The sequence below is a fragment of the Panthera uncia genome, chromosome E1 (genome assembly GCF_023721935.1).
Source record: "Panthera uncia isolate 11264 chromosome E1, Puncia_PCG_1.0, whole genome shotgun sequence".
Classification (NCBI taxonomy): domain Eukaryota; kingdom Metazoa; phylum Chordata; class Mammalia; order Carnivora; family Felidae; genus Panthera; species Panthera uncia.
In genome coordinates, this window is record NC_064814.1 from 24,389,073 (window position 1) to 24,408,956 (window position 19,884).

General features: G+C 57.2%; 1 protein-coding gene across 1 annotated transcript in view; it reads right to left on the reverse strand.

Moving 5' to 3' along the window:
* SDK2 (sidekick cell adhesion molecule 2) overlaps nt 1-19,878 on the reverse strand; it is a 265,790-nt gene extending 245,912 nt beyond the window's left edge. The window contains exon 1 of the mRNA XM_049637694.1: nt 19,016-19,878. Within this exon, the coding sequence (XP_049493651.1) occupies nt 19,016-19,079 (64 nt within the window). The 5' untranslated portion in view covers nt 19,080-19,878. The remainder of the gene's footprint in view (nt 1-19,015) is intronic.
* Between the last annotated feature and the right edge of the window lie 6 nt (nt 19,879-19,884).

Genomic DNA, 19,884 nt, shown 5'->3' on the forward strand with positions numbered 1-19,884 from the left:
TCTCTCTCTCGGAAAACTGCTGGAGGCCCCATCAATTAGTTGCCTAGAGGAATAGGGAACCCCAGCCCTCTGCCCGATGTCCAAAGCAGGACAGGGCAGGAAGGAGGGAGAGGGCCTCGGCACAGAGCTTGAGAGAGAGGAGGGACCGGGGACATAAGACAACACCCTCACCAGGTTCCATTCCCTCTCTGCTCTGTAAAAGCAGGGATGAGTGGAGAGGGCTTCCCAGGGTCAACTCTGCTGCCCCCCACCTCCTCCCAGACCCTGGTGCTCTCAGCTTCCACATGCCTGTGGGTCAGGCGGGGCCGCTCTCTGCTTTTCTGTGATGTTTAATGAATCCATGCCGTGGAGGGAATTGCCCGTAAATAAGAGATGAGCTCTCAAAGGAGGGCTCCTGCACTCATCCCCCAGAGGATTTTCAGTTTTGTTTACTTAAGGGGGTGATTCCAGGCTCTCCTTCCTGTATTAGAGACGGCACACAGGCCAGCTCAGGCCCCAGATGCTTCCCAGTCCTGTCTGCCACGAGGGGCTGGGGCTGGGGCTCAGAGGACATCTGCCCTCTGAGCACAGACCACTGGGATTCGAAAGTGACCAGCGGCTTCTCCATACCTGCACCACGAAAGCTGAGAGAACCAATGGCACATATTTTAGGAGCACCTCCCGCCTCCTTAGGAGGGATTCTGATCCGTCAGCTCTGGGACAGGGCCTGTGAGTCTCCATTTCTAACAAATTCCGAGCGGCGGAAGGTCCCCTCTCAGCCACGCCAAGCACAGGTGCTTCCGAAAGCCCTGAATGAACCTGGCTTCCTCTGGGGAAGACACAACCCTAACGGCGGTGTTGGTGGTGGTAATGCTGTTAAGAGTCACCAGTATTTACTGAGCACCTACTACGTGCCAGGTGCTCCAGGCCGCTGGCGACCACCGGAGGAGAGTCTATCCAGCGTGGCAGAAGGATCTGCCTGATTCCGTCAAAGAGTCAACAGGGAAGGTGGAACATGGACCTGAGAGGATGGACAGCTTCTGAACAGTATGTATGGCTGCCCCATTGTCCAGATGGGGTAACTGAGGCTGGCAATGCTTTGATGGCTCACTGAGGTCCTATAGCCAGCCGGCAAGCAGGGCCAGCATTCTAACCCACGTGTGCTCCAGCCTCTGGAGACTGTGGCATTTTGTACGTGGCTTCTCTGGGATCAGGAGACAGACAAACAGTGCATACCAGGCAGGACCGGACAAGCAGGCCCCAGAGATACGGGGCTGAGTTCCAGACCCCTCCCCTCCATTCTCCTGCGTGCCCATGACGATGGAGACAATCTCCCAGACAGAGCTGGCCAACTTCACAGAGGAGTCTCTGTGCTTGCTCACCATTCTGCCTCACCCTGTCTCACCCCCAGGGCCTGAGACAAGAGAGCCCCAGCGTCTTCGGCCCAAGGAGAGGTACTGGGGGCCTAGGGAAGCCCACAGGAGGGAAAAAGGACCCTAGGTGGCTGTACTCTGCTGTTACAGACAGGAAAACAGACCCAGGAGACGGGGCGGGGGCGGGGAGGAGTCCCTGAAGGGTCTCACCGGTGGGCAGGGCCAGCTTCCCGGTGAGTGACCCACGCTTAGAGGGTCACACCCTCCCCTGCCCCCGCTGGATGTCCTGCTGTCACCATCTTGGAATTCTGCATTTATTAACAAGTGGCCTGCACTTTCATTTTGCACAGGGCTCCACAAATTGCATTACTGGTCCTGCCACTGGGTGAGAGATGGCACCCGGGCTGGGCCCTATTTCCGAGACGCCCCTCTGGTGTGGCAACTGTGCGGCCCTGGGCTCGAGAGGGCTGCCTGGGGGAGGGCAGGCCAGAGCCGGAGGGCCTGGAACACGCACGCACGGAAGTCTCCAGAGAGGCAGGGCCTTCTGCGGGCCGAGTAAGTTAACACCCCAGAACGGTGCCTGAGGGGGGCCTAGGATAGCTTCCATGTCCTCCCTGCCTGTGGTGACAGACTAACGGGTTGGCCGGGGCTTGGGGACAGGAGGAGAGAGGCCAGCTGTCTTCAGGGCCTTGGCCTCTCCAAGGAAACCACCACCAACAGCGCCCGAAGCCTGAGGGCTGGGCGGATGCACGGTGCTCAGCCGTGCCAGGCTGTCGCAGGGTCTCCATGTAATTAGAGCCGAGCCCTTTGCTTGGCTTTCGGGCTTGGCCAAAGAAGAGAAGAGCCCAGCAGAGTTGATTCAGAAGCCCTGGCCTGGCCCGGAAGTCCCAGCTCAGAGGGGAGGCCTGGTGAGGAGCCAAAGGCAGACATTCATTCCTCTGGGGCCACTGTCCCCCAGGAGACAGGTGCTGGCATGAGGCAGAGCTGAGGCAGGAATGTGGAGCCTGGGGCAGGACGGGGAGAGAGGCTTCCTTAGGCCCAGCACATTCCAGGAAGACAGTGCTGGGGGAGGGGACAGTGCTGGGGAGTGTCGGGGGCACACCCAGGGGTCACTGCTCTACGGTGGGTATCAGGGCAGGGGACAGAAGGGCAGTGTCCAGTCTACCGGGGTGGCCCCTTAACCCTCAATCTTTCTCTGTCTTGCCCTTCCTGGGCCCAACCGACAAGAGTCGGTGCTGGCTGGAGGCCAGGGATCTCCAAGAAATCTCTGTGACGTTGGGCATTTTCTGAATCAACTCTACCGGCCCGTTCTGTGGTCGAGAGGATGGTCGAATCCAGATCCGTGTGGGTGAAACACATGTGTTCAGAAACGCGGGACCCTCCGAACGGAGCCTGGCAAGGGCTTAGCGCTGTGTAAACGGTGGCTCTGACCCAGTCTCTGGATTCCAAATGCATTTTTATATCTCTGGAGTCGGAATGCATCCTCCTGCAGATTAAATGGCAGTATCTTTTCTTCCTTAATGACACATAAAATAATGATGTGTCTTGTAATTGATGTCTGAAGGTCAATCAAATACGGGACAATGATGACAATGAGCGTACATATGGGACCGGATCACTTTCATCGACACCTTCCGTGTGGGCGGAGCCCTAGGAAGCTCTTGACGTCCTGTTCCGTGTGGAAAAGTCACGGAGAACTGCGGATGCCGGACAGGGGAAGCACCTGAGGTCCCTGGGGGCGGGGCGGGGGGGGGGGGCGGTGGGGGGGGGGCAGCAGAGGAGGTCGGGGGGGGGGGGGGGGGGGGGGGGCTGCTGCGGGGGAGACGAACACAAGGTCACGGGCAGAGCTGTGACAGGCTGGCAGTCTCTGGTAGATGGGCCAGGAGCACGGTGTGGGGTGCGGGGCACAGGGATCCGGCAGGAGCCCCTGTGACTCACAGTGATATTCCACGTACTGGGCTCTGTGTTAGGGCTGTGGCCACATATTATCTCAGACAAGCCTCCCAATCACCCCATGAGTGTGAGGGAGTTTTGTCCGTCTTAAATCCACACTTTAATGGAAGAGGAAACCGAGGCTCAGAAAAGCAAAGTCATCTGGCCAAGTTCATTTAGCCCGTAAGTGGCCAAACTAGGCCAAATTATGGGCCAGCTGTGGAAATGGGGCCAGGCTGTTCTATTCATCAGCAGTTAGAGGGCAAGCAGGAGAAACAGAGAAGGCCTTCACAGACGGGACCTCAGCCTCCCAGCACGGCCGGGTGGGTGAGAACTTGGGCTCTGGGTCTGCCCGGGCCTGTTCCTGAGGCCACCCCTTACAAGCTATTCAACTCTGGGCAAGCTGTTCGAGTTCTCTGGGTCTATTTCCTAATCCACACGAGGGGGAAGGTATGCTTCCTCAAAGGCCGTTGAGAGGACCAGACAATCCGTGTAAAGCATTTGGAAGGACATCTGGCTCACCAGGAGCTCGCACTATTCCCTGAGTCTGGTGACTCCAGAAGCTGATTGTCCAGAGTTGAGCCGCAGGCTCCCCCGACCCTATGCGTGACCTCAACCGTCTCGGGCTAGAAGGTGGGGAAGCAGAGGGGGACCCAGGGGTGTGCCAGGGAGCTTGGTCCCTAAATCGGCAACCGGCTGCCGCTGTGAAGAAAGGAGAGTGAGGGGTCTGGCTGCGGCCATCTGTGCCTCGTCCCTGAGTCCCCATCCTGCAAAGGGCTAGTGAAACCCCCCACACTCCAGAGACTCTGGGGCGGGTGGAGGAAAGGTAAGCAGGTGACCCCTCTTCCAAATCCACAGTCCAGTGGCTGACTCTTGATCCACCCTCCCACCCCCAGCAAAGGCCGTGGCTGCCCTGGGGACATCTGCCCCCAGACCCCCAGTGCCCCAGCTCACAGCTTCCCTGGCTCCTGGGAGCACAGCCCTCGCAGCTCCCAATTTAGCTGATGTGACCATCCCGTAGCTCCAATGGAACTGGAAAGAAGGTTCAGAGAATCACAGCCCTGCCAGAGGCTGGCTTGCAGCACCGGTGAAAACCAAAGGGCCACCACACATAGATGGAGCCCACAAAGGGGGCAGGAAATCCCGAGCTCCCAAGCTCTGTGGCTTGGGACGCCTCACTGGGCTCTCCTGGTCCCACGTCCTCCTCTATATAATGAGGAGCTCTTTATAATCTGACCTTAGTGGTTCTCTGAGTTGCCCTATGGTTGTAGCTCACGTACTGCCCCTTAGGGAGCTCCAGGACCCAGGGCCCGAGGAAGCATATGGGGCAGGAAGGCCACAAGCCCCAAATGCATGCGACCATCCCCCACGTGGACAGGAGGCACAGTCACCGTGCTTTGGACTGCGGCTCCCCTCCTGAAGCTCACATAGTTTCTACAGGACGTCTGATGCCAAAGATGTGTGTGCCCGGAACGTAAGCACCGTCTGGGCTGGGGCCACGTGTGAGGAAGCCTTTCGAGAATGAGGCCAACACAGCCTGACCTCAGTGTCAGCCACCACCAAGGTGTGCATTTGCTGCCTGGGAGCCGCTTAGCAACTGAAAGGATAAAAATGAAGGCTCCTCAGAGGCTCTTGTCAGTGCAAGGGGTCAAGAACGAGAAAGGAAAGAAATCCAGATTGGAAAAGAAGTTAAACCGTCTGCATTCGGAGAAAACCCGATCACCTATGTAGAAAATCCAATGGAGCCTACAAAGAAGTTACTAGAACCAATCATTCAGTCGAACCATGTCACAGAGTCCCAGATCAACACGTCAAAATCAACCGCATTTCTATATCCTGGAGACAAACAGCTCCTAGTCGACATAAAAAGCATTTACAATTGCATCAAAAATATGAAATATTTAAGGGTAAATGTGCAATGCCTGTACTCCAAAATCCATAAAACGGTGCTCAGAGAAACCGAAGAGCTAAAGAACAGAGTGGAATCCCACGTTCGTGGGCCAGAAGATTCGACGTGGGTCCTTCACGCTGACCTATTTTATCAATGCAGTTCTGGTCAGAAATCCCAGCGGGTTTTCGGGGGGAAAATCCGATTCTAAAATGCATATGGAAATGTAAACTAATTCTTTTTTAATTTTATTTTGTTTATTTTGAGAGAGAAAGAGAAAGCACAAGTCGGGGAGAAGCAGAGAGAGCAGGAGAAAGGAGAATCCCAAGCAGGCTCTGCACTTGCCAGTGCAGAGCCTGAAGTGGGGCTCGAACCCATGAACTGTGAGATCATGACCTGATCCAAAGTCAGACGCTTAACCAAACGAGCCACCCAGGTGCCCCAGTGGAAATGTAAACCGATTCTAAAGACAGACAGGCTGGTTCTAAAATTCATATGGAAACGTAAAGGATCTAGAAGACCCAAAACAATTTTGAAACGGAACAAAGTCAGAGAACGGACATTACTTTGTTTCAAGCTAGACTCATCGTAAAGCAACAGCAAGCACGAGAGTGTGCTACTCGTATAAAGACAAATAGAGAAATGAACCAGAATACGGTGTCCAGAAATAGATCTGCACGGATACGGACTACTGATTTTCAACAAAGGTGTGGAGGTAATTCAGTGCTGAACGGAAAGTTTAAAACAAGTGAAAAAAAAAAGACTGCCACAATGAGATATACATTTGGGGGAAAGAAAGATCTCTACTAGGCAGAGAGGGCACAAGGAAACTTGGGGTGGTGAAACATATGTCCGTTATCTTGATTTTTGTGGTGATTTTACAGGTTACACATGTGTCAAAATGATTAATTTATACTCTTTTTCCTTTTTTAAGAGAGAGAGAGCACACTGGGGAGGGGCAGAAGGAGACGGAGAGAATCTTTTTTTTTCAATGTTTATTTTGAGAGAGAGAGAGAGAGAGAGAGCAAGTGAGGGAGGGGCAGAGAGAAACACACACAGAATCCAAAGCAGGCTCCAGGCTCTGAGTTGTCAGCACAGAGCCTGATGCGGGGCTCGAACTTGTGAACCACAAGATCACGTCCTGAGCTGAAGTCGGATGCTTAACCCACTGAGCCACCCACTCCTGGAAGAGAGAGAATCTTAAGCAGGCTCCACACCCAGCATGGAGCCCAACTCGAGGCTCGGTCTCATGAGCATGGGATCAAGAGTCAGTGGCTTAACCAACTAAGCCACCCAGGCGCCCCAAGTTATACTCCTTAAATATGTACGACTTATTACAGCAAAGCAAAAACAAAGCCTCCAGGATTCCCCAAGGACGATGGGGGCTCCTCCCACCCCACAAGACCTAGGCTTCAAGGTCACCTCCTCTGGGGCAGCGTTCTCAGGTCTCCCCGCCAGACGCCCAATCACCCGATTCCACCTGTACTTAGCGCCTGGCACACTGTCCTATATTCGCGGCCACGTGCTTCATGCCCTCTTTTGCCCGTGAACAGTTTGAGAGCAGGGACCTGACCTGGCCTTTGCTGGATCCCAGGCACTGTGCCTGGGGCACCGTAGGTGCTTAGAAAATGCTTGATGAGCCAACAGAGGTTCGAGGCTTTTGTCATCCATCCACACACCGGGTTACTCTGAGCTTCTAGCAAAAACTGCTTCAGCCAGTGATGACTTCACGGCCCGCCCTTCCTCCCCCAGGGAGGAGGCCTCTGGGCTGGCTTTTTGCTTTCTTTACGGACGGGCATTGAGAGCGAGAGCTTCTGGTGGTGAGGAAGGAAGAAGGGAAGGAGCGGTGGTCTGCCCCTCTCACGCGCAAGGCCTGCAGCGGGCTCACGGAGGTCCTCCGCCTCCACGGGAGGGGCTCAGCACAGCCACCACCATGGCAACCGGACTTCTCCAACCTCTAGGCTGGACCTCCTCCAAGTGCGGCCCCTGGACCAGCGGCATCACCTGGCAGCTGATCAGAAATGCCAGCCCCTGGCCCCCACCCCAGAAGCTCTGGGGGTGGAGCCTGGGAATGTGCATTCGGGCAAGCCCTGCACGGGAACTGAATGCAGGCTCCGATGCGAGCCCCGCTGCTCCGGCCCACCCTCTCACCTCCATCACAAGGCAGGCTACACCAGAGCTCCAAGAATGTGCTCCTGGGGCCCCAGATGTGAGGGTGCCCCTCGCTCCTTTGGCCTTCCCTCGATCCTCGGGTGCCCCGAGGCCCGGCCCTAAATGCGGCCGCCGCCTTCCCCCATCTGCGTGCCCGCGTCTCAGAGGCACGTCTTTGCTTCAGCTCTGACACCGAGCCTGGGCTCAGAGGACTGGGGCCCTGAGCTCTTCCCTGGCAGAGGTACAAGAATAGCTAGAGTTGGGGGCCTGCTCCCTGCACCCTGGGGCTGGACATTCCAAGTTCCTGGACAGACAATAAGCCCTAACATTCCAGGCGAGGTGGCAGGCAAGGGGCGCGGACAATGGGTCTTGTGTTTCTCCCCACGCCTTCCTGCGGGTGTGCTCACCCCGGGCTCTGCGGAAGGCTGAGCCATCAAAAGCACAGTGGTCCACTGGGCTGGCCCTGCTTCCCTCTCTCTGCCCAAGGCCCGGGCTGAGGCTGGGGCTGAGGCCCCGTCACACCCAGCTCACTCCCTGGGGCCGAAAAATGTTCCTTGTTCCTGGAGGTCTCTAGCACCTTCTAGGTTCTTCATCCATCAAGGCCTTAGGAGAAAGGGGTTAAATGCCAACGCCTCTCTTCTTCCCACCCGGGCCCTGGCTGCTGTCCTCCTGGGGCAAGGGACAGCAAGCAGTGGACACAGCTCTCCAGCCACCCGGAGCCACAGCCAGAAGCATCTCCCCTCACCCTGGCTGATTTCTGTTCATTAATGCAATCACATCAACACTGACAGCAGCCTATTTATTACTGCCCCGACGACAACCATTTTTCACCCAGTGATGCACAGCCCCATAATGAGCTTGGGCCAGAGCTAACGAGGAAGTCCTCTCGACCCTCCCTGGCAGCTTCAGGCCTCACGATGGCCTGCCCCCGACCCACCGCCTGCCTGCATTTGCTCTGCCGGGGCAGGGAAAAGGGGTTCCAATGGGAAGGTCAAGGGCCGCTGGGCTGAGCCAGCCAAAGCTGCGTGAGGCCAATAAGCATGCTGTCCATGGGGAGAAGCTTCAAGGTTGACTGAGCAAGAAGGCCGGAGTGCTGGGCACGGTCTCAGGGCAGCAACACGTCCCCCATTCTAGGTGCCAAGTCCTTGGGCCAGGGCAGCGAGAGATATAAACAGTGATGGAGACAGCTGGCCGCCCGATGGAGCCTGGGAGTGCATGGATGCTTTCAGCTTCAAGAGAAATCTCGAGGAAGGGACTGAATCGGACTGGGAACACTTAGTGAGTGCTGGCTGGGCCACGGCAGGACACCAACTCCAGTAAGACCCTGCTTTGCCAGGGGATGGCGTCCAGGAACCTCAGCTCTTCTGGAAGGCACCCGCATCTCCACGGGAAAGACCCCTGTACAGTGGACATAACTTATCACAGAGGCCAACGCCTCTCACTAAGGTGACCCTCTGTGCCCTCACTCAGTGCCCTGCCCCAACAGTGTCGCCGCTGGGCTGGGTGGCTTGGAATGAAAAGGGGGCTCGGGGGACAGCCCAGGGAGAGGCCGGGAGCCAGACCCCTGAATCCTGAATGGTATGGAGCAGACAGCCGGAAGGTGAGGGAGGACCCAGAAAACTCTGACCACCCAAGCGTCAGGATCACCTAGCGAGGGGCTGACAGCCTCACATTCCCACCGCCCATGCCCTTGAAGGCTCCACCACCGCCACGGTGGACGGTTATGCTGGCCCGGGCTTGATTATGTTTGGGGCACTGCTTCCTCAGGGGGAACTATACGTCTACAAAACATTACAGAAACTTTTAACTATAAATGGCTGAAATATGTCAAGCATCTTGGAATCCTACAGATGATGTGACCCAAGAGATCACTGGATTCAAATTCTTCAAAACCAAGTTTTGACATCTATCCCAGGGGATCCAGGAAGCCACGGGCAGACATACCACACGCCCTTTAGCAGCATCCGTTGGCTTTAAAATACCCTTTGTGTGTTAAAATAGAATTCAGATAGACTATGGAATAGAATGCAAATGTTCATATATTTAAAACAGAACCTATAAAGGAGGAAAAGGTCACAGGGCTAGCGGGCAGCCTCAGGCTCACGGCCAGCTCCCTGGGGCCTGTGTCTATCCTCCTCCACCACAGAAGTCCATCACCCTACAGCTCAGAAACGCAGTGTTTAAGGCCCTCCGTTCCCCAGTGAGGACACGGAGGCCCAAAGGGACCCAGTGAGGACGGGTCTCGCGATCCGAGGCCTGCACGGCATCGCGTCTGTTACCCTCCCCCTGATGGTACCATTACCCGCAGCGGCCTTCTTCAAAGGGTTAAGTTCATTAATTGGGAACGATAATTTATGTCTAATGCCTCTACCCTTGCTGATGAAGGTTATTATCTAAATTCAAGGAGTTTATAATTAAAGAAATCAGTCACACGCACATTAAAAGATAATTCAGAATCAACAAGGCCAAAGTGCCAAACGAGACATCTAGACCGTAGGCATCCTGAGAGCACAGAGGCATCTGGGGGGATGTGTTCTAGCTGGCGCACCTTGGGGGAGAACAAGGGGTGCAGGGTGAGGGAGAGGGGAGGGGGCCGAGGGGTTCTGGGGGGTGGGGCAGCTGAGCACGTGGAGGGCCGTGGCAGGGAAGGGGAGGGGAGGTTGCAGCCACACGGAGGGCCAGACCGTGGGGGGCTTGGCACTGAGAGCAAAAGCAGTAGCAAAGCCCCTGGAGTGAAGGCCTGTAAGTAGGGTCTGACCTGACAGGCCTCAGCGTTTAGATCTTATCACCAAGACCCCGTGGGAGAGCAGATGCGGTCTCAAGGGAGAGGTCTGACTTCCCTTACAGAGAGGACAGGCCACCCCTGGCCGCACCCCGTGCCCCACCCTTTTCACCCAGCCAAGCTGGGGCAAAGTTTGTGGTTAAGCCAAGCAGTACAGTGAGCTGCTCCTGACCAGACCAAAAGTGACGGCCTGGGAAGCAGGTGACCCGTGTTCATCGTCATTCACCGTCACTTTCTTACACATCGAGTGACCTTAGCAAGTGTCCGAAGTTCAATGCAATGGATGTTAATAATGTGAACACTTTCTGCCCAAACTCATTCGTAGGTTGGGATGAAGAAAAAAAATGAGTTTGGCTGTGAAAGCCACACACAGAAATTTGAGGTTTTATGAAAGGATCCAATAAACACATTCACCTTAAGGCCTGAACAGCTAATAACCCCTTAACATGTGGGTTCTCTGCAGTGTATTTGCATTTTAAGTTGGAGCCAGAGAATGTCTTAACCGAATGAATAAGCCCGTAATAGCATACGTTTAGATGCCACCGGCTGGTCTGTGAGGGATAAAGGCAGCAGAGGCATTTCAGGACATGATGCACGTCCAATTGCAGACCCACAGCTGACCCTGCTTCCCCAACACCAAAATGGTGACAAAAATCACAATGACAAGCACTTATACAGCATTCGCTATACACTGACTGCTGTCTGAGAACTCAGCAGATCTTATTAAACCGTGTCATGACCCCATGAGGTAAGGACTCCTGTTATCCCCGCTTTGCCGATGAAGAAACCGAGGCACAGATGGGCTCTGCAACTAACTCATCCAGGGTTACCCAGACAGTAAATGACAAGTAGGATTTGAACCCAGGGAGTCATCCACATTTCAAGCTCCTCAGAGGCCTGTGCTGTCCCACTGGGACCCTCCGACGGCACATTCTGGATTGGCTCTCATGGCCCAGAGCAAGAAATGGGGCATCTGTAGCAGATCCATAACTGACTCCCATCATGCGGCAACAACCCAAGCGTCCAGGTGCCCAGCTGTATCTCTGACCATTCCTCAGATTCCGAGCCATGCAAGTGCCTCCGTCACCTGCACCTTTCCAAGACCAGGTGCCCCTTGGCAGCAGGGGCTGGGGTTCCGGGGTCCTGGCTCCAGCAGGCCCTTGACAGTCCCTCATGGCTACCCCAGAAGCTGAATTCCCTCAATGGGCCACATGATGGCTAATAACGTTTCCTCCCCTTAGGATTATCGTATCATCAAAATTTCATCACTGCTCTAGGTCACTAATAGCTTCCTGCAGGGCATCAAACTTTAATTGCCTCTTCCCTGCCCCATTCAGTTTAAAAGACTCTTGTGCGGCTTGGTCACTGGCACCCAGTCATGAGTGCCCCAAGTGACCTTAAGGAGACTCACCAAACATCTCTGGGTCCCCTGGGAGGGGACAGGGGAAAGACAGAGAGGCACAGGGGGGTTCGCATCCTGATCTCTCATATCCTGCCAACCTGAGGCCCAGTGAGGACACAGCTAGGATAGAGCAAGAGCCAGGGGGGATCAGGAGGAGGAGGAGAAGTTCCAAAGGCTATTTTTGTTTTAGTTTACTTATTTATTTTTGAGAGACAGAGAGAGGGGGCAGGGGAGGGGCAGTGAGAGAGGGAGAGAGAGAATCCGTGCTGACAGCACGGAGCCTGACACGGGGCTCGAACTCAGGAACCGTGAGATCATGACCTGAGCTGAAATCAAGAGTCAGACACCTAACCGACTGAGCCACCCAGGTGTCCCTCCCAGGGCTATTTTCTCAAACTCTACCGCGTCCCCTGGGCCATCCCTGGTCTTCTGCCAGCACAACTGAATGGGCATCTCACCAGCAAATGGTCGTCTCTCTCAGGGAAAGTACCAGTGAAGGATGCCATGGAGGCAAGGGCAGCCTGGGGGAATGGGAAGATGACAGGCACTGGGGTCACAGAGCCCTAGGTTCAAATCCTGACTTCCTAGCTACATGGTCTTGGGGAGTTAATCTCTGTGAGCCTCAGTTTACCCACATGATGGAGTCAAGGGAGGGCAGAGGTAACGGTGACACTTCCCCTAACGCTGTCTAATACCTAGAACTGCACACCAAATATGACTGTGCCTCCTCCCTGGTGATCCTAGGACGGGGAGAAAAGACCAGATCGTTCAAAACTGGGGGAGAAACACAAGCCGAAAAAGAAGATGCGGGTAGAGATACCCAGGGGGAAATCCGAGAACTCCGTGCCACCTGAGATCCCATCTCGAGACCAGGTGGAAGGGCCAACGCAGAGGCACAGCTGGCTGCGTGAGCCGGCTGAGCCCCTGCCACAGGCCAGGCTCCATGGAGGGCTCCGCTCGCCTCAGGTCCTGCGCTCCCCGCCAGGCTCCTCCCCTGGCACGACTGATGTACGAGAAAAACGGGGATGGGATGTAAGTGACCGAACCCAAAGTGGCCCGGGGGTAGCGCAAAGCGATGGAGCTTGCACCCAGGTCGCCCCAATTCCAAGGCAAGGACCGCCGCGATGCAGGACCCTTCTCAACAGCTCAAGGAAAAAAACCCCCAAACTGGGGAAGTAATCGCACCAGACTGGGGCTAACTTGGGGATGCTTTCCGGATGGCCCCGGCAGGAGTAAAGTAATTCTGTATGCAGTGCACTTCTGGAGACCAGAGAGTCCTCTCTGCGGTTATGGAGGAAAGCTGGACATCACCAGCGCGCCTCTCTTTTCTCAGCACGAGGAAGGAAGCCTGCGCTTCCCACCCCCTTGCCACTGGGCGGGACCACGTGATCAGTTCCGGCCAATGGGCTGCAAGGGGAAGCGATCTGGGCTATAGCATTTAATTGCAGATGCCACGACTTCCTCTCTCTCTTATGTATTTCAAAGGGGGGCTCCAAGCACTGGGTGGGCCTTACTCCCCAAACCCCCTAGGTGTCCTCCCAATTTCATACAGGTACAGTTCAGCTAGTAGGCACTCAAGAAGAACCCAAGGGTCACGCAATCCAGAGGCCGGACTGCCAGAAGCAGCTGTAGGGCCAGAGGCAGGAAGAGCTGGGAGTGAAGGTGAGAGAGTCTGAGCAGGGGTTCTGGGCTCAACAGCAACACTACCCCGTTCTGCGTAAGCCTGGGCCAGAATCTCTGGAGGACAGGGCTCCCATCCTTGGGGTGATTGGCTCAGCGTAACGAGGGCTTCACGGCAGGTGGCTTATGTGATGTACCGAGGAGCCCATCAGAGTGGGTGCCTGGTCAGAGAGGAAGCTGGAGAAGGAGGGACAGGCCGATGACAAAAGATTCCTTAGCTAAGGGTCCATTCATTCATTCATTCATTCTTCATTCGCTCATTCATATTCCTCGACCTCATTCTCCATGGTAGGCACTGCCCGAAGTGACTAGGGATACAGCAGTGGATAAAATACAGCCTCCACCCCCACGAGAGGCCAACAATAAATTAATAGACAAGTCAATATATGCCAGGTGAAGCCGAGTGCCATGGAGAAGGTAAAGCAGGGGAAGAAGTTCATTCCTTTTTTTTTTTTTTTTTTAATGTTTATTTATTTTTTGGACAGAGAGAGACAGAGCATGAACGGGGGAGGGACAGAGAGAGAGGGAGACACAGAATCGGAAACAGGCTCCAGGCTCTGAGCCATCAGCCCAGAGCCTGACGCGGGGCTCGAACTCATGGACCGTGAGATCGTGACCTGGCTGAAGTCGGACGCTTAACCGACTGCGCCACCCAGGCGCCCCAAGAAGTTCATTCCTGGAGGTGACATGTTTTCAGGGGCTTAGGGACAGATGAGGGACACTAGGGGAAAGTCTTGAAGGAAACAAGGAGTCAGCCTTGCAGACATCTGGGAGGACTGGGCATGACCGCAGGGACAGCAGGACCTTCAGATCCCAGGTGGGAGTCCAGAGACAGACCGGGCAGTTCCAGGAACAGGGAGGTGGTCAGTGTGGTGGGCAGAGTGGGTGGAGATGTTGGAGAGGAGGCAGGAGGCAGGAGGTGTGGGCTGTGACATCCTCCCAGCCTTGTGGCCAGTGCGTTATAAGCACTTATCAGTTACTCAGAGCAGTTTACAGTGATTAGGATCATCTCATTTAACACCCAAAAACAAAAAAAACAAACAAAAAACCCCCCTACGAGGCAGCCATAGTGATCTTTAACATTTACAGATGAGAAGAGTCTCAGCTCTGGGTCATTCAGTGGTGGAGGTAGAGGCTGGGAGCCCTGCACCATGTCGGTGCCCAAACCTGGAGAGGGGCCTCCGCAGGGCTCCCTGGGCTCAGGGAAGGGCTTTCTGGACCAGTCACTTGGCTGGGGAGACCGATGAGACCAGCTGTGCAACCACCCCCCCCCCCCAACATCAGGACCCTGAGCAGCCCCGGGTGGCCCCTTGCTGGACACTGACACTGCTCCCTGGCCCTGCCCTCTGCCCAGCGTGTAGACAGCAGAGGGGGCGGCCACGAGGAGCAACCAGGATGTCTCAACATCCGGTTTGTTTTCTTTTCCATTACAGGCAGTGAGGCTGCTGCCGGCAGTCACTCCTGGCCCATTTGTTGCTATTGGCATCCCAAAGCCCTGAATTATGATGACTAATTCCCACCGCTTTAGGCAGCTCGAGGTCCGTCTGTGGCAGTGTGCTCCAGGGGGAGCCAGGGTGGAAAAGCCGCAGGCAGCACTGTAACACCCAACATCAATTCCAGCTCAGTCTCCTGACTCCCCGAGGCGTAAGGAGTCAGAAGGATCGGGGAGGAGGTGTTCTAGCCAATCAGACGACTTCTTCAACCACAGCCAAATCCCAGGATAACCAGCCACGGGGACACTGTCTTACAACCTGCTTGTTTCATAAGATAGTGAGTCCCCCATCACCAGGGGTATACAAGCAGACACCAGATGGCCACTTGTCCCAGGCTTATGGGCAAAGAACAACGCTGGATGGCTTTTCGTTTCTTTCAAGTCCAGCGTCCTTTCATTCTAGTCCTCAGGACAGACAAGTTCATTCTCCCTTACCGCTTAACTTACAGCCCAACTGTGTCCTGTGGTACAAAGTCAAATGCATACCAATATGCAGTTTAACACATCATTGTAAAGTCGGCCGTTCAGGCACTGTTTAAACAGAGAACTGCTGTAAAGGATTTGGCCTCTTTCCCAGCCGCCCTTCCCTGATGGAACCAGGTTCCTGGCCCCTACTCTGGCCTTCCAGTAGAGGACATAAGGGAGAGAGCGGTCGATAACTATTTGCCAAACACACGCACGAAAGGAAGGGTTTCTGAGGCAGGTGTCGGGCTGCCAGCACGATTCAGCCTCTGGGTAGGGGTCCCAAGCTGCTCTTCCCACGCAGGGGAGAAACCCTGCAGCCAGTAGAAACACCAAACTGTGTCACCCATCTGGCCACAGCCAGAATGTTCCAGACTCCCCAGCTGAAGCTAAGGGGCGCACAGGGCAAGGGAGACAGGGATGCAGGGCAGAGAGCCGCCTCTCTGGCCCTGGGAGAAGAGCACGAAGGGAAGCGGGGACGCCCCCCAGGCCCACTCCTGTGTGGGGCTTTGACACGCACCAGCTGAGCCCCAGGCAAGCAAGACACTCGGCCTCGTGGTAATTAGCAAGAGGCCCTGATCAATAAGTTATTTTTTGCTGTCAGTAATTAATAATTACAGCTTAGCCACACCATGTAATTAAACTTTCATCCCGCTCCCTTGCGTGCTGTTTGCCTTTTATTGTGATTAGCTCCTAGCACTAAACTTTCTCCCCTTGGAGCCTTCAAGAGCCTCCGAGGCTGGGCCTGCCAACACTCATACAGGGGTCTGTGCTGCCTGCTTCCCTCAGCTCACAGCCCCTTTTGTCCCTCCCCCAGGCGCCGTGCTCTCCTAAGAACCTTCTGGACCAGCTGCTACTGCCCTCCTTCCGGCCCCTCGGCCTCCTCAGGATGTGCGCCAACAATAATTTTCGTGGCACCCGCAAAATCTCTCGAGAAGCTGGCGACAATGCACACGTCCAGGCTCCCCCGGGCATCTGCAGTCAGAGTACGTGGGAGTGGAGCCCAACACGGCCGCAGGGCCACTCACAGCCGACGATGGGGGCCACAGAAGCCGGAAGTACAAGAAGCATCTTGGAGGAAGGAGAGGCATTCGTGGTGTTTTTGGTGGGTGGCCGGGGCTACTCCTCATGGTCCTCTGGCTGGTAATGTAAAAACCATCATCATCGTCGCAACAATTACCCTTTATCGAGCACCTCCTAAGTGCCAGGCACCTGCTGAGAGCTCCCCCAAATACCTCGAATCCCTCTTTCTACAACATCACTGCACTTAGTTGAGGAAAAGCATACGAACTGGCTTGACATTGAGGTTCGGGGGAAATGGTCGAATGGCTTTCAGTATAAGCAGGTGATGTGGCCCAGGTCCAGCAGCCGAAAAACACCAATGTAAGTCTAGACAAAATCCAGAGGCGGCCAGCGTGAGGTCTGTCCCAGAGAGGTACACGGCCTGGTCCCTCATTCTGTCATGACTGGAGAACAGGGCTGAAGGGGCTCAGAAGCCACAGACAGTGGCGTGGCTTCAAGTACCCCAAAGGGTGAAGGGCATGGCCTCAAACTCAAAAGAGAAGCTAAGGAGAAACGCCACTCTCTAATCCCAAAGCAGACAGGAAAGGACCCCGCAGCCCCGTGGCCTGCCCCTGCCCGCCCCCCCTGGGCCCCTACACACAACACAGCACTGCCCCCAAGTCAGGCCGAGACCAAGTTCCCACAATCCTTTGCACAGTTTGTCTCCCGCCAGGAGACAAATGGGGAGTACCCATGGACTCTGGAAAACACTCTCTCAGAGCCAGAGAACACAAAGGGAGCAGCAGGGGACCCAGGCAGCCTCACTCAAAAAGGCAGCAAACAAGAGAACCAGAGAGAGGGGGAATCAATCGGAGACCTTCAGCGATTCTGACAGGGCAAGCCCCTTAGCAGGAGGACAGAGACAGGAGGTGGCCCGGCCTTAACTTCCGCTGGACCAGGGGATCTTGGCCTCAGGTGGATGGGACAGTGTTGGCTGGGACATAAAGAGGCTTGATGACCCAGAAGGAAGGGCCTTCAGGTGCCCTGGGGACTCCTGATGGGCCTGGGCCTGGATGGGCGGGAACTCAGGAGCCCACCTGCCACATAGAAATCATGCCACTGTGGGAGTCCGGACAGCAATGAAGTCAGATGCCTCCAGACAGGGGCTGACACCCCCAGAGCCCTCCCAGTCTCCGGGCTTTCAAGCTAGTTGACCCACGGGCATCTCAGAGCAGATCTGTGAGGTGCCCCCGGGGCAAGCTACACCCTGTCCCGATTCTGCCAGCCTCGAGGTCCTCCTGGAACCCTTAAAAGAAAGGCCCTGCCCTAGCAAACCCACTCCAGCTGCCGATGGTCCTGGTTCCAGGGAGAGAAGGGCCCAGAACACACCTGGTCCCTGACTCTGCCCCCAGAACACCCAGCAGCCTTGGGCAAGTCATTTAACGCCCCCTGGACCTCAGTTTTCCTCTCTGTTAAATGGTTGCTAGAGTAAGCTGACCTCTAAGGTCCCTGCCTGCTGGAAGATTTTATGATGATCGTAAAACTAATAATAACTTTTATTACCTTACATTTACAGGGCCCCTTACAAAATTTCTAAGTGCTTTAACGTAAATTACCTTGTAAAATCCTCCCCTCAACCCTGTGAGTGAGAGCTGACTATTCTCATCTCTTTGATCCGGGCTCCCTGAACTGCCTGACGCTGGGCGCAGTGGGGTCCCTTCACCCTCGCCGCTAGACGACCCCAGGGCTGGGGTGGGGCCCTTCTGAGAAGCAGCCTCCATATGCCGGCGCCCCCGGGTAGGTCCAGGCACCCTCCCGAGCCTGGAAGAGGGAAGCCAGGCCCCGCGAGCCCTGAAGCTCAGCCCAGGCTTCGTCTCCTTCCGCCCCCAGCAGGCGCCGCTCGGACACCGCTGGCACCACTGTCTGGATCTGCGAACCCCAAAGGCAAGGAAGCACCGGTGCGGCCGCCCTCCCCCGCTGGGACCTGCCCAAGGGCTGGGGGGGCGGAGGGGGGGATGTCTGGGCATTTGCCCTCTGGAGGGGGGCAGCGCGGATCACGCCTCCTCATCCCTTCTAACGCTCCCACCCCCAAAGCAGCTCTTCTCCACCGCGAGGCTGCTCCATCCAGGCAGCTACAGGTCAGAGACAGGAGCGGCCGGTGGAGCGGGAGGGACAGGCAGGAGGCTGCGTGTGTCTGGGGGCGGGAGGGGAGACGCCCCAGACCCTCCCCGGGCACCACCCCCCGCTGGGTCCGGGCCGCACGCGCGACATCGGCTCCAGCCCCGCCCCGCCGAGCACCCCCGGCCCCAGCGGCGGCCCCAGCCGGGCGCGGGCTCCCGTATGTGGCCAGGCCCGGCAACTGCCCTCCCGGGGCCACCAACCCGGCTCCCGGCGCCCGACTCGGGCTCCCGCCCGCCACCCTCCCGCCCCGCTCTCTCGCCGCGGGGCGGCCAGCGCGTGCCCGGCGGGGCCCTTCCCGCGGACGCCGAGCGGGGACCCGGAGCCCGGCCTGAGGAGCTCGGGAGAGGCGGGTGCCGCGCCCGGCACCGAACCGCGCGCCCCTCCCACGCCGGCCCGAGGGCACCCGAGGTGGGTGGGGGTCGCTACCCCTCACCGCACCCCGGACGACGCCTCCCAACACGGACCCCCCCCCCCATCTTCCCTCCTCTGGAAGCCACAAGTCTCAGAAAGACGGCCCCACCCCCGAAAGAGAGCCCCCAAAACTCGAGGAGGGGATCCTGAAACTCCCTGGAGAGGGCTCTGCCCAGACTAAGCCCCGTGTCCAGGAGGCCCCCGAGAGGCCAGCGAGTCCCCGCCACCCTCCCCCTCCTCCAGCACCCTCCCCAACCCCACGTGGGGGTGGCCCTCCTACCTTGGGCTCCGGTCGCGCGGATCCGGTGAAGGGCCAGCAGAGTCCAGACCAGCAGCCCCCACATGATGACCAGCCTCGGGTGGGGGGTCCTCCGCACTGTTTTATAATCCTGGGTGGGGGCCTGGGACCCCGCGGCTTCGTCCGGGGAGACTGTCCACGCGGCCCCGGCCGGGGGCTGGTAGATGCCCGGGAGGGGCAGCGCTGGCGACCCCTTCCTCCTCGTCTGCTGTCCAAGTCCGATCCCGGAGGCGCGCCCGGAAGGCGAGGGGCGAGCAAAGAGAAAGGGGAAAAGCCCGCTTTCGGATTCGGGGCTGCTCCCTCTTCTAGCACCCCAACTCCGACTTCTCCCAGGCGGGGCGGCCTCCGCGATCCCGCCGGGTCGCGGGCCGGGCTCCGGAATGAACCGGCAACTTCAGGAAACTTCCTCCCGTGGCCACGTTGCCCGCCCCCCGCCCCCTCCCCGCCCCCTGGTTGGGTTCTCCGGGCGGACGCAGTCACGGCAGTTCCAGGCGCCGGGCCCCCGGGGCCGGGCGGGAGGCGAGCGCGGCGGGAGACGCGGGCGCGGGGCGTCTTTCAGGGACTCCGGTTTCGGGGGGCGCGGTTAGCATAGCGGTCCGAACCTCCCCGGAGCTGAAGTTTTCTTCTCTCTAACTTTGCAGGCGGCATCTGGCGGGGCCGAGCCGCCCCTCTCGGCTCCACCGCCCTGGCGCCCAATCCGCGGACGCTCGGTCTTTCCCGGCGGCGCCGGGCCCGGGCGCGCCCTCGGCTCCGCGCCCAGCGGGCTAGCAAACTTTGCGGGTCCCGCGGCCCGGCGCGCAGCCCCGCGCGCCCATGTCCGCGCCGGCTGCGGGGCGGCGGGGACGGCTGCT